The 13,944-nt window shown below is 45.7% G+C and overlaps 1 protein-coding gene across 1 annotated transcript in view; it reads left to right on the plus strand.

Annotated features, from left to right (window-relative positions):
* Positions 1–9,273: 9,273 nt before the first annotated feature.
* Positions 9,274–13,944, plus strand: part of LOC139250314 (zinc finger protein 239-like) — a 42,755-nt gene continuing 38,084 nt past the window's right edge. Inside the window, exon 1 of the mRNA XM_070872804.1 lies at positions 9,274–9,411. Coding sequence (XP_070728905.1) covers positions 9,274–9,411 — 138 coding nt within the window. The remainder of the gene's footprint in view (positions 9,412–13,944) is intronic.

Below are 13,944 nucleotides of genomic sequence, written 5' to 3' on the forward strand. Positions count from 1 at the left end.
ACCGCTGGCGGAGACAACAGTGTTGCTCACTCCACTCTGAACAACAACCAGTACCCAATGTTCACTGTTATCTGTCACTCAGCCAAAGACATGTCCATACTGCCCTGTCCCTTTAATCCCATGCGTTAGAATTTTTGCAACACGTCTATTTAGTGCCAATTGGTCAAACGCCTTTCAACAGTCATTTTCACCTTCAAAAACTTAATATTTCTAGATATATCTAGATTCCTACCAAATTGTCTCATCTCGAATTCTTCTTTAAATTCAATTCCAACTTAACTGCACAGCCTACATGTTTCCTAGTGTGTATAATGAGCGGATCTTTAGAGAATTGCCTCTTTAATATTTGAAGCAAAGCGTCAGGTTACTGAATAAAAAAATTGATAATGCAATAATGCAACCATTTACAACTGTGTGAGATTTTAAAATTGATAAGGAATCCATAAGGTTTATTGCTATTCGATGACGATGTTCTTTATTTCATCAAACAGAGCCACTGCCGTGATTACATAAACCTCATGTTTTGTCTTTACATAGCTAATTATGCACCCACTATCCTCCGCTCTCCCCAAACCACCTAATATCCTCAGCTGCTCCCCATCCCAGCAATATCCTCAGCTCCTCCCAACCCCTCCCAATATCGTCAGCTCCTCTCCACGCCACCCAATATCCTCAGACCCTCCCCACTACACCTAATGTCCTCAGACCCTCCTCACCCCACCCAATATCCTCAGCTCATCTACACCCCATCCAATATCTTCACATTCAGCACAACCCACCCAATATCGTCAAACCCTCCCCATCCTACCCAATATTCTCAGCTCTTCGCCACCCCACCCGATATCGTCAGCTCATCCTCACTCCACCCAATATCCTCAGACCCTCCCCACACCACCCAAGAACCTCAGACCCTCCCCACCCCATCCGATATCCTGAGCTCCTCCCCACCCCACCATTATCCTCACCAACCCCAAACCCCCCGTTATTTCCTCACCAACCCCACACACCCCCCAATATCCTTCGCGCCTCCCTCCCAAACCCAATATCATCCTCTCCTCCCCACCAATGTTCCCTCTAATTGTTTGTACTGAGTTGGCCAGAAATGCCTTTTAGCGCGACCTTTTCACCTCTGGCCAACATTTACAACAACATTATTTGCAACAGCTTTTACAACAACGACAGGAGCAGCAATCACTTGAAATCATATATAGAGTTATCCCATATTGGCAGCCCACCGTTTCAGATAATGCGACAATCAGGCACGCTTCGATACAGGGTTTACACAACTTATCTGCTGTTTAATTATAATCCTCTATAAATGATCGCAAGTGCTTCATTTGCACTTGTGTGGCCTTATTATCCTCTATTGCTTCATTTAGTGACTTGTGTATCTGTTCCCAGAGATCCCTTTGCATTTCTACCCCATTTGTTTTCTTTGTTTCCAAGGGTAGGTTCGGTCCGTATCTCTCCGACCAAAATTCTCCAAATAACACTTATCTTTATTGAAAATCGTTTGATACTTACATCATCATTATGCACGTTTGTTTACGATAGAATTAATTAATAGTTTTTAGTTCGTCATGTATAAAATATATTAAAAAGATAACTGATCACAAATGAGTGGGATATAAATGAACTGCATCATAATGCATTAACACTGCATAACCATCACTCAGTTACACAGTTATGCATCGACAAACAATCCAAAAACCCAAGGTGAGCTGAAAGAACCATATATATTCGTACAATTTATATTAATTTTAAATTTGTCAACCTTTTAGCTGCATCTCTCATGTGACCATAGTAATAGCGGCAAAAGCACCAGGAATAGTGACTTTCCTAGGATGCTGATATCCCGCACGTCCATATAAGTAATTAGAATATTAATCGTAATACAAACAAACAACCAGCACATAAAATTACTGTAATTCTTTAGTTCAAGGCATAAAAAAGAATTGAACAAAATGGCCGTAATTTCCAAACTGCAATCACATCCATTAATAAAGGTGTCTTTCTTGAACCAGCACCACGTCATGTAACATGTCAGAAATGAGGCACTTAATCACAATTCACATCGACACTGTGCGTCACTGAATTAAAAACCAAATGCAGAAAGAGCTATGATTTAAATAAATAAACATTCATCTTTCTTCCTGGACAGGAGAACCAATCAGCCTGACTTGGAAATGCTTACTAATATGGTGAATTAACGATATTAAAATACAAATGTTGCTTCTAATGTTTATCTCCCAAACATTTGGCACTATATTAATCCCTGCTCTTATTTCCAAAAGTCTTGAATTAGTTCAGGTATTTCCCAATTAAATAGTGGGAAACAAACTTCATTGTATTCTCAATTTTATTCCCCTATTTCAAACATATAGACCAAATGGACATTGTACATTGTCACTTTAATAAAAGTATGTTCTTTGTCGTTCTCAAAAAACAAATAGTGGTTTCTTCTAATGTCGCTTCTTTGCTATTTTATACACCATTACATAACCCTTGTTCTATTAACATTCCATAAAACGTTTCGGAGGAAATCTATATTTACTTTTTTCCTGAGACTTGTTTGACTGCAGAACGACAGTCAAAATAAAATAGTTCACAACAGCAAGAAACAGCGGCTGCTGGAATCTGAAACTAAAACAGAATATGCTGGAACTACTCAGCAGATCAGGCAGCTTCTCTGGAGAGAGAACATAAGGTAACCATTTAGGTCTGTCAACATTCGGTCAGAACTCGAAGAAGTTAGAGATGTAACATAATTTAACCAGGTGCAGAGGCAGGATTTAAGTTCTCCTGTCTTCCACCATAACACAGACCTTTCCTTTTATTCATTCCTCCCCTCCCAACTTTCTCTGCCTCTGCACCTGGTTTAAATCTGTTACTTCTTTATAATTTTCCAGTTGTGATGAAAGTTGACAGAGCTGAAACATTAACTCCTTTTCTCTCTCCACAGTTGCTGCCTGACCTGCTGAGTATTTCCTGCAATTTCTGTTTTTATGTTATTTAAAATAAAATGGTTTGTGTTTTTACCTCTTTTTGATTCTCTTCCTAAACGGCTTAATTATATTTTTTTATTTCAATAAATAGTAATGTGTAACTCCTACACATCCTCCCCTGCCCGCCCCTCCTCAACAGAATGGGGTGCGTGTTTGTATAAAGCTGATCACTTTCGTCAATCGCTCAACATCAAATATTGAACACCTTCAATTTTAAATGTGTTAAGCAATTCGGAGACTCCTTAAAAGCATTTGGATTTGAAGACCCGGTTGGGACTTGTTTAGAGGAGGCGAAAACTGATGTGTGCCTATTTCTTCCGAAATCATCGTCGAAACTTAGGGGGAAACGTGCTTTCAACGCACGTTTTTTGTGAAAGGTTCAAAAAAGTTATTTATCTTTTTCTCGTCTCGTTGTAGCACTGTGAGAATAATTTGCTCCAAGTTTTTCTGACCCGTTTCAATCCTGTCGTTAAGCATTCAACAAGAATAATACAATAAATGGATTCCAAACGGAGCTCAAATAAAAAGGTGAATAACGTGGTGAACTTCCGAAGAAAGCATTGAGCTTATCTACCCTCAAAATTGACGAGGATTTGGGATCAGTTTTGGAGAAGTTGTTTTCTCTTTGTCTGCTGCCGTTCCCTCCGTCTCTCACAGACTCTGAGGTACAAACGTGTCCACAAATCTTATCCTGTCTCTCATTACATGATTTGAATAACCCGGAGAAACACTTTCAAAAAGAGAACAAAACCTCACAAAATGTAACCGGAACTGAGCTGGGGACTCAGGATCGTTGTCTTTAGCCTCCTCCCAGCAGCCACAGAGCATGTGCTGCACCTCCACCTGTGTTCCGGATGAGCAGCAATGTCCTCCAATTGAATATTGGAAAGACCAAAGCCATGTTTTCGATCCCCGCCACAAACTCCGTTCCCTGGCTACTTACTCCATCCCTTTCCCCATCTATTGTCTGAGACTGAACCAGGCTGTTCGCAACCTTCCTGTTACATGTGACCCTGAAATTATCTTTCCACCTCATATCCGCAGCATAACTAAGACCACCTATTTCGATCTCCATAACATCGCCTGTCTCCGCCCATTGCCTCAGCTCGTCCGCTGCTGAAACCCACGTCCATTCCTCCATTACTTCGAGACACGACTATTCCAACACACTCCTGGTTGGCCTCCCACATTCTGACCAACGTACACTAGAGGTGATCCGAAACTCTGCTGCCCATGACCTAACTCGCAACAAATTCCAGTCACCCATCTCCCCTGTGCTCGTTCAACTCCATTGCCTCCCGGTTAAACAACGCCTCGATTTCAAAACCCTCATCCTTGTTTTAAAATCCCTCCATTGCCCTTAACCCCTCGCTATCTATGTAGCCTCCTCCGTCACACAACCCTAGAGATGTCTGCAATCAGCTAATTCTGCCCATTGAGCATCCCTGATTATAATCGCTCCACCATTGCTGGCCGTGCCTTCTGTTGCCTCGACCCCAAGCTAAGAAATTTGTCCCTAATCCCCTCCATCTCCCTACCTCTTTTTCCCCTGAAAGGTGTTCCTTATAACCTTCCTCTTGCATCAACTTTTTGATCACATGCACTAATTTCTACTTGTGCAGTGCAGTGTCAAGTTTGTTTTATCTCATAATACACCTATGGATCACCTTGGGATGTTTCGCCGCATTAAAGGCGCTATATAAATATAAAGTCTTGTTGTAGGTTCAAAATGCGACCGCTGCGCAGTCCCTCGGAATTGACTAGATAAACCTCAGTCTCAACACTCTCTCTCTCTCTCTTTCTCCCTCTTTTGATATCTATCTTTCGCTCTCCAATTCCGTATGACACTGTCTCGCAGTCTCCCGCGCTCTGTCTGTACATCTCCCTCTCTCTCTCTGTCACTGTATGTCTGTCTGTGTCTCTGTCACTGTTTCTCTCTGTCTCTCTCTCACTCACACCACTATCTCTCTGTACCCCGCTCTCTCTGTCTCCCCTCTTTCCCCCACTCTCTCTAGCCCCTCTCTCGATTTCCCTCAGCCATGCTCACTCCAGTATCTCTCTTTCCCCAGTCTTTTTCTCTCAATCTCTCCCACTTTCTCTCCTCAATATTATTCTCTCCCACTCTATCTCTCTCCCCTCTCTCGAATTGCCCCAGCCTCACTATCCAACATTTTCTCTCTCCCACTTCCTCTCTCCACCTCTGGACCTGATGTTCTAAAAACTAAAGCATTCAGTGTACCAACGCACTTTACAAGAGCAAGAAGGTCCTAGCATAACCTGCAGAGTCTGGAACTTACTGCCTGAAAGAATAGTAGAGGCAGAAACCATCATCGCATTTGCCAAAGTACTTGGATATGCACTGCAAGTGCCATAACCTACAGGGCTATGAACCAAGAGCTGGAAAGTGGGATTAGGCTGGATAGCTGCTTTTCAGCCACACAGATACAGTGGTCCAAATGGCTTCCTTCTGTGTTGTAAACTGCTATGATTCAATGTCACCAATCCCCTCCTGTCTGATATAAACCCACTCCACAGTCACTGACACCAATCTCCTCCTATTGGATATAAAGCCACGCCACAGTCACTGAAACCAATCCCCTCCTGTCTGATATAAACCCGCCCCACAGTCACTGACACCAATCCCGTCCTGTCTGATATAAACCCACCCACAATCACTGACACCAATCCCCTCCTGTCTGATATAAACCCGCACCACAGTCACTGACACCAATCCCCTCCTGTCTGATATAAACCCACCCACAGTCAATGACACCAATCCCCTCCTGTCTGATATAAACCCTCCCCACAGTCACTGATATCAATCTCCTCCTGTCTGATATAAACCCACCCCACAGTCACTGACACCAATCTCCTCCTGTCTGATATAAACCCACCCCACAGTCAATGATACAAATCCCCTCCTGTCTGATATAAACCCACCCCACAGTCACTGACACCAATCCCATCCTGTCTGATATAAACTCACCCCACGGTCACTGACACCAATCTCCTCCTGTCTGATATAAACCCACCCCACAGTCACTGACACCAATATCCTCCTGTTTGATATAAACCCACCCCACAGTCACTGACACCAATCCCCTCCTGTCTGATATAAACCCACCCCACAGTCACTGACACCAATCTCCTCCTGTCTGATATAAACCCACCACACAGTCAATGATACCAATCCCCTCCTGTCTGATATAAACCCACCCCACAGTCACTGACACCAATCCCATCCTGTCTGATATAAACCCACCCCACAGTCACTGACACCATTCCCCTCCTGTCTGATATAAACCCACCCCACAGTCACTGACACCAATCTCCTCCTGTTTGATATAAACCCACCCCACAGTCACTGACACCAATCCCCTCCTGTCTGATATAAACCCATCCAACAGTCACTGACACCAATCCCCTCCAGTCTGATATAAACTCACCCACAGTCACTGACACCAATCTCCTCCTGTCTGATAATAAACCAAACATCACCATCATAGGCAGTCCCTTGGAGTCGAGGATGACTTCCTTCCACATTACAAATGAGGTCTCAGATGTCTGTTAAGTCCAATGCAGGAGCTACAGTCTCTGTCACAGGTTGGACAGACGGTGGTTGAAAGTACGTTGGTTGAAGCGCCGGTTTGTTGAAGTGCTTGGGTTGTCGTTTGCTCCTCCCGCAGTATGCGCTTGGTCTCCGCTTGCTCCAGGTGGTTAAACTCAAAGTGTTCGACGCCCTCACGGATTATTCTCTTCCACTTTGAACGATCTTGTGCCAGGGATTCCCAGGTGTCGGTGGGGATGTTCAAATTCAAGGAGGCCTTGAAGTTGTCCTTGAAGCGTTCCCTCTGCCCTCGGGGCTCGCTTGCCATGTTGAAGCTCCAAGTAGAGTGCTTGCTTTGGGAGTCTCGTATCGGGCATGTGGACGATTGTCCCATCCATCGTAGCTGATCGAGCGTGGTCAAAGCTTCAATGCTGAGGATGTTGGTCTGTGCGAAAACAGACGTTGGTGCGTTTATCGTGCCAATGGATTTGGAAGATCTTCTGGAGGCAGTGTTGATGTTATTTCTCCAGTGCTTTGATGTGCCTGCTGTACATAGTCCATGTCTGAGAAGCATGTCTGAGGGCAGATATCACGACTGCTCGGTAGAACATGAGCATTGTGCTGGTTTTACGGTTCTGGTCTCCAAACACTCTCTGCCTTAGGCGACCAAAGGCAGCGCTGGCACACAGAAGGTGGTGTTGGACCTAGTCATTGATATGTGCACTTGTTGACAGGAGGCTCCCGAGTTATGAAAATTGGACCATTTTGCCAAAGGCCTCATCGTGGATTTTCATCATCTGCAGGGATGGTGGGGGTGAAGGGCAGTGCTGTATGTCGGGGATAGGTTGATAGAGCACTTTTCTTTTACGGAGATGTTTTGTGTAAGGCCTATGCTCTCTGACACTACGGTGAATGTGTTGACGATGGTTTAGAGCTCGGCCTCTGAGTGAGCACAGACACAAGGATCATCTGCATATTGTAATTCGATGACAGAGGATGGCACGACCTTGGATCTTGTCTGAAGGCGATGCAGGTTGAACAGTTTCCTATTTATTCTGTAGATTATCTCCACTCCAGCGAGACGTTTACTGACGGTGAGATGTAGCAATGCAGCAAGGAAGATGATGAAGAGTGTGGGTGCGGGGACAAAGCCTTGCTTAACCCCGGTCCGTACATGAATTGGGTCTGTTGTGGATCCATTGCTCAGGATCACAGCGTGCATGTTATCACCAAGCAAGTGGAGGATGGTGACAAATTTTAGAGGACAGCCAAATTTGAAAAGTACACCCCATAATTCCTCACGGTTGACAGTTTCAAAGGCCTTGGACAGGTCAAAGAAGGTTGACCCAACCCCACAGTCACTGACACCAAACTCCTCCCATGTGATATAAACAAACCCTGGTCACTAACACCAAGTGGACTGTGAAAATATGTTCAAGGGTAAGACTGTAGAAATGCAGTGGCAAACATTTAAGGAGATATTTCTTAATCTCAGCAGAGAAATAAAGATGCTAAGAGAAGGATGAACCATCCCTGGCGATGTAAGGAAGTAAAGGACGGTATCAAATTGAAAAAAAAGCATACAATGTTTCAAAGGCCAGTGGAAGGCCAGAGAATTGAGAAATGTTTAGAAACCAGCTAAGGACAACTAATAATAATGATAAAGACAGAGATGATAGCATACGAGATCAAACTAGTAAGAAATATAAAAACAGACAGTAAGAGCTTCTACAGGTATGTAAAAAAGAAACGAGTAGCTAAAGTAAACGTTGGTCCCTTAGAAGATGAGACTCGAGAATTAATCATGGGAAACACGGAAATGGAAGAGACTTTGAACAGATATTTTCTATCGGTCTTCACGGTAGAGGACACTAAAACCATCCCAAGAGTTGATAAAGGAGTTATTGTGGGGGGTGGGAACCTTAAAAGAATCACTGTCACTAGTGATGAAGTACTCAGCAAAATAATGGGATTAAAGGTGGACAAGTCCCCTGGACCTGATGGCATGAATCCTAGGGTCTTAAAATACGTGGCTGCAGAGATAGTGGATGCACTGGTTGTAATCTACCAACATTCCCTGAATTCTGGAGAGGTCCCAGTGGACTGGAAAATGCAAATGTAACACCCCTATTTCAGAAAGGAGGGAGACAGAAAGCAGGAAACTATAGACCACTTAGCCGACCATCTGTCAATGGGAAAATTCTGAATTCCATCATTTAGGAAGTAGTAGCAGGACATTTAGAAAATCATATTGCAGTCAAGCAGAGTCAGCATGGTTTTATGAAAGGTAAATCATGTTTGACAAATTTGCTGGAGTTTTTTGAAGATGTAAGGAGCAGAGTGGATAAAGGACAATCAGTTGATGTTGTATATTTGGATTTCCAGAAAGTATTCGATAAGGTTACTGCACTGGATAAGAGCTCACCGGGTTGTCGGTAATATATCACCATGGATCGAGGATTGGGTAACACACAAAACAGAATCGGGATAAATGGGTCATTTTCAGGTTGGCAAACTGTTACGAGTGGGGTGCCGCAGGGATCAGTGCTGGGACATCAACTATTTATAATTGATATTAATGACTTGGATAAAGTGACCGAGTGTAACGCAACCAAATTTGCTGATGATACAAAGATAGGTGGGAAAGCAAGCTGTGCGGAGGGCGCAAAGAATCTACAAAGGGATATAGACAGGCTCAGTGAGTGGGCAAATATCTGGCAGATGGACGACAATGTGCTAAAATGTCAGGTTATCTCCTTTGGTAGGAAAAATAACAAAGCAAATCATTATTTCAATGGACGATTACAAACTACTGCTATACTGAGCGATCTGGGGTTTCTTGTATATGAAACTCAAAAAGTTAGTATGCAGGTGCAGCAAGTAATCAGGTAGGCAAATGGAATGTTGGCCGTTATTGCAAGGGGGACGGAGTATAAAAGTCGGGACGTCCTGCTACAACTTTATAGGGTATTGGTAAGACCCAGCTGGAGTACTGCGCACAGTTTTTGTCTGGACTTGTCTCCATTCCCGTACCCAGGGGATTTCTACACCAGACAGGAGAGGACCCAGGGAGAGAACCTGAAGGTATCTTCTGTGGCTGGGTTCAGTTCTATACTCCATGCTTACCATCCCTCCCATCTCTCCCCTCCCCTTAACGTTCTGACTGTGGCAGGGTTCAGTTCTATACTCACTCCTTCCCCGCCCTCCCATCTCTCTTCTCCCCTGAAGGACCTGACTGGCTTGGTTCAGTTCTACACTAATTGGTACCTCTCACACTCCTCCCCTGTAGGTGTAGACTCTGGCTGGGTTCAGTTGTGCATTCACTGGTTCCCCTCCCCTGAAGGTGCTGACTCTGGCTGGGTTTAGTTCTACACTTACTATTTCCCCTCCCCTGAAGATGCTGACTCTGGCTGGATTCAGTTCGACAATCTGCTTCCCCTCCCCTGAAGGTACTGACTCTGGCTGGGTCCAGTTCTACACTCACTGGTTCCCTCCCCGGAAAATGCTGACTGGCTGGGTTCAGATCTACAATCACTGGTTACCCTACCCTGAAGGTACTGACTCTGGCTGGGTTCAGTTCTACACTCACTGGTTCCCATCCCCTGAAGTTACTGACTCTGGCTGGGTTCAGTTCTACACTCACTGGTTCCCTTCCCGGAAGGTGCTGACTCTGGCTGGGTTTAGCTCTACACTTACTGGTTAACCTAACCTGAAAATGATCACTCTGTCTGGGTTCAGCTCTACACTCACTGGTTCCCTTCGCATTTCTCCTCTGAATGTGCTGCCTCCGGCTGGGTTCAGTTCGGCACTCACTGGTTCCCCTAACTTGAAAATGATCACTCTGTCTGGGTTCAGCTCTACACTCGTTGGTTCCCATCGCATTCAAACTCTGAATGTGCTGACTCTGGCTGTGTACAGTTCTACATTCATTGGTTCCCCTCCCCTGAAGATACTGACTCTGGCTGGGTTCAGTTCGACACTCACTGGTTCCCCTCCCCTGAAGGTGCTGACTCTGGCTGGGTTCAGTTCTACACTTACTATTTCCCCTCCCCTGAAGATGCTGACTCTGGCTGGATTCAGTTCGACAATCTGCTTCCCCTCCCCTGAAGGTACTGACTCTGGTTGGGTTCAGTTCTACACTCACTGGTGCCCTCCCCGGAAGATGCTGACTGGCTGGGTTCAGTTCGACACTCACTGGTTCCCCTCCCCTGAAGGTGCTGACTCTGGCTGGGTTCAGTTCTACACTCACTGGTTCCCTTCCCCTGAAGGGACTGACTCTGGCTGGGTTCAGTTCTACACTCACTGGTTCCCCTCCCCTGAAGAAGCAGACTCTGGCTGGGTTCAGTTCGACAATCTGTTTCCCCTCCCTCTCCTCCCCTGAAGGTACTGACTCCGGCTTGGTTCAATTCTAGACTTACTGGTTCCCCTCCCCTGAAGGTACTCACTCTGGCTGGGTTGAGTTCCAGACATTGACATCATTTACTTTGTTCCTGCACCAAGATGGCCACACATGCGCTCTGCTACTCATTGAATCAAAATAGCGGAGCGCTGAAGCTGCCTTCCTGCATGAAGATGGCCGCCGTTAGCCTGGGGCTGTGAACGGGATAAACCCTCGAAGCTGCAACCGCCGATATTCCGGTTATTATTCCAGGCTTGCAGCAGGCGCCGGTTGTTTATGAAGCCTCCCCGGCTGCCCGCTGGTCCATTTCTCCACTCTATCCCGCTGAAAAGGACACCTCCAAGGAGCCTATACAAAACGTGTTGCCGCCACCATTACACGCACCGCGCATGCTCCAAACACAGCCAGGGCCCGCGCCTGCGCACTGAGCTGCTGTAGTCTGGGTGCGGCACATTCTCCACCGCGGGGCATGCTGGGTACACAAGACCATGAGAAATAGGAGCAGGAGGGGGCCACCCGGACCCCCGAGCATGCTCCCCATTCAATAAGGTAATTGCTGGTATGATCATAGACTCAGCTCCATTCCCTGCCATCTCCCCAGAAACCTTCACTCCGTTACCACACCTGGAGTACTGTGCACTGTTTTGGTCTCATTCTCTGAGGAAGGATATCCTTGCCTTGATTAGATACAGAGTAAAGCTTCCTCAACACTATCCCACTAGACATTCCAAGGTGAGATATGGAGTATATCTCCCTCAACCTGTCCCATGCATTCCAGAGTGGATATGTTAGTACGGATTCGTTTTCCCTCAATCTGTTTCAGCGAATACACTGACGCGAACACCTTCTTGCCTTTTCGTAAAATAGCTTTATTGAAGATTCTCCGGCCGGGGCTTGTCAAGACAAAGGGACACTTTCAATCAGAGTCTATTTACCTTCCCCTGGATAAGCCCCTTTTCAGCGCGACACAAAACATTTATACATTTTCAAAACAGGACACATATGATTAGCACTTGATCTATCCAATCCCTTTCTGCCTCCCCCCCCTTCCCGAGTACGTCCAATGGCAGGCAAGAAAGTCTCCCAATTAGGGCTGGTGTAAGGGTCAGGTTAATTATAGCTTTTCTGCACTGTCTTCCCTTATCAGAAAAGAACCCAATTAGTTTCCCTTCCTCCTTATCAGTAAAAGCTATTACTTTTCCCCTCCTATCTGGGATTGTTTTCTTTCTTTGTGCCGCCTTGCATCTTTCTCATGACCTGTGTTTATCCTCAACTTCAACAATTGGTAACCCCTTTTTTACTGTCCATTCTGCAGTTGTCTGCATCTTGACATTTCTTTAGCTATTGTCCCATGATTCCCTATCTCCATCCTTTTGCCACATTCTCTATCCATCTACCACATTCGCAACCCTTCTTTACACATTCTCAGATACTGCATTGGTTAGATAATGAATAAAGCTCACTCTACATTATCCTATCAAACATTCCCAGGATAGGTACAGCACGAATTAAATATACAGTAAATCTGTGTCAACGAAACTGTACCCCAGTGAGAGTCAGTGCCAGAGGAAACAACAGCATGGGATAGATGCAGAATAAATCTCCCTCTACACTGTTCTGAACAATACCAGCGCAGGTAAAGCTCGGTTTTGATGATCATAGCCGGTCCCTCGAACGTGGATGATTTGCTTCCACATGAGATCACATATGTTTCAATGAAGGACCCAATATTCAAGTCCTGACCTCCAATTGAGGAGGTGGAAGATGCCTATCGGTGGATTGTTTTTAACGTGTGGTGACCGTTGCACACCAGCCACGACACGGGCATGACAAAGCTAGGATTGGTCCAGTGTCAAGGGTAAATCAGGATTACTGGAGACCTGTTTTGCTGTACGGAGCTAGTGTGCACAAATGTAACAGTGTGGGCTGGTCCGTGCTGCCCCTGGGCTCTTGCCCCTTTTGCACCTGGTATCCTCATTCGCCGTACCTCCGCCACGACCTCTCGCCACTCCTCCACCACAAACATTCGCTGCACCTCCACCACGATCCCTCTCTGCTCCTCCTCCAAGAAAACACGCACCGCACCTCCGCCACAATCTCCTGCCCCATCTCTGCACCAAACATTCGCTGAACCTCCATCACGATCACCCACCAAATCTGAGTCATGCTCCTTCATCACTCCTCTGTCCCGATCACTCGTCGCAAGTCCAGCACAACCTTCCATGTTCCTCTGCTGTACCAGGGCCCTGCCGATGCTCCTGCCCATGCTCCAAATGGCAATCTGGGCCCTGATGATGTCACCCAGTCGTCTACCTCGAAGCCGTCACACATTTGTTTCAGCTCACACTGAAGCTGCAGTGGCTCGCTCCTGCTCTTTTTATAGCCCCGATCTGTGGAGATGTTCTCTCGCAGGTCGGGGTGGCGCATGATGTCCAGGAGCCCAGTGCTCCAGCTCTTTTTACAGCCCCAACCTGTGGAGATGTTCTCTTGCAGGTTGGGGTGGCCCATGATGTGATACATGGTTGAGATACAGTGTAGAGCTCCATCCATTCTACTCTGCCACATTAAATACTCTCAGGTGAAGTACAGCACGGTTGAAACAGAGAGTAAATCTCTCTCTACACGGTCCCATTAAACAATCCCAGGGCAGGTACAGCATGGGTTATATCCAGAATAAAGCTCCCTCAACATTCTCGCAACAAACAGACGACTGCTGGTACAGAACATATGGAGTACATGTCCCACAAACACTCCAGGGCAGGAATAGCACGGGATAATTACAGAGTAATTTCTCCCTCTACACTGTTCCAATAAAAAAATCCCAGGGCAGGTATAGCACAACTATTTTGTTGTTGATCTGTAAATCAAGTGTCCCCTGATTAAAGCTGGGGTGGGGGGAGGGTGGCACTAGAACCAACAAAATAAACCAATTAAACTTTGGATAGTAAACTTAAATCAAATTAAAATTTGGTTGCTGGGGGTGATGATGCACT

This window comes from Pristiophorus japonicus, unplaced genomic scaffold (genome assembly GCF_044704955.1).
Source record: "Pristiophorus japonicus isolate sPriJap1 unplaced genomic scaffold, sPriJap1.hap1 HAP1_SCAFFOLD_37, whole genome shotgun sequence".
In the NCBI taxonomy this organism is placed as follows: Eukaryota; Metazoa; Chordata; class Chondrichthyes; family Pristiophoridae; genus Pristiophorus; species Pristiophorus japonicus.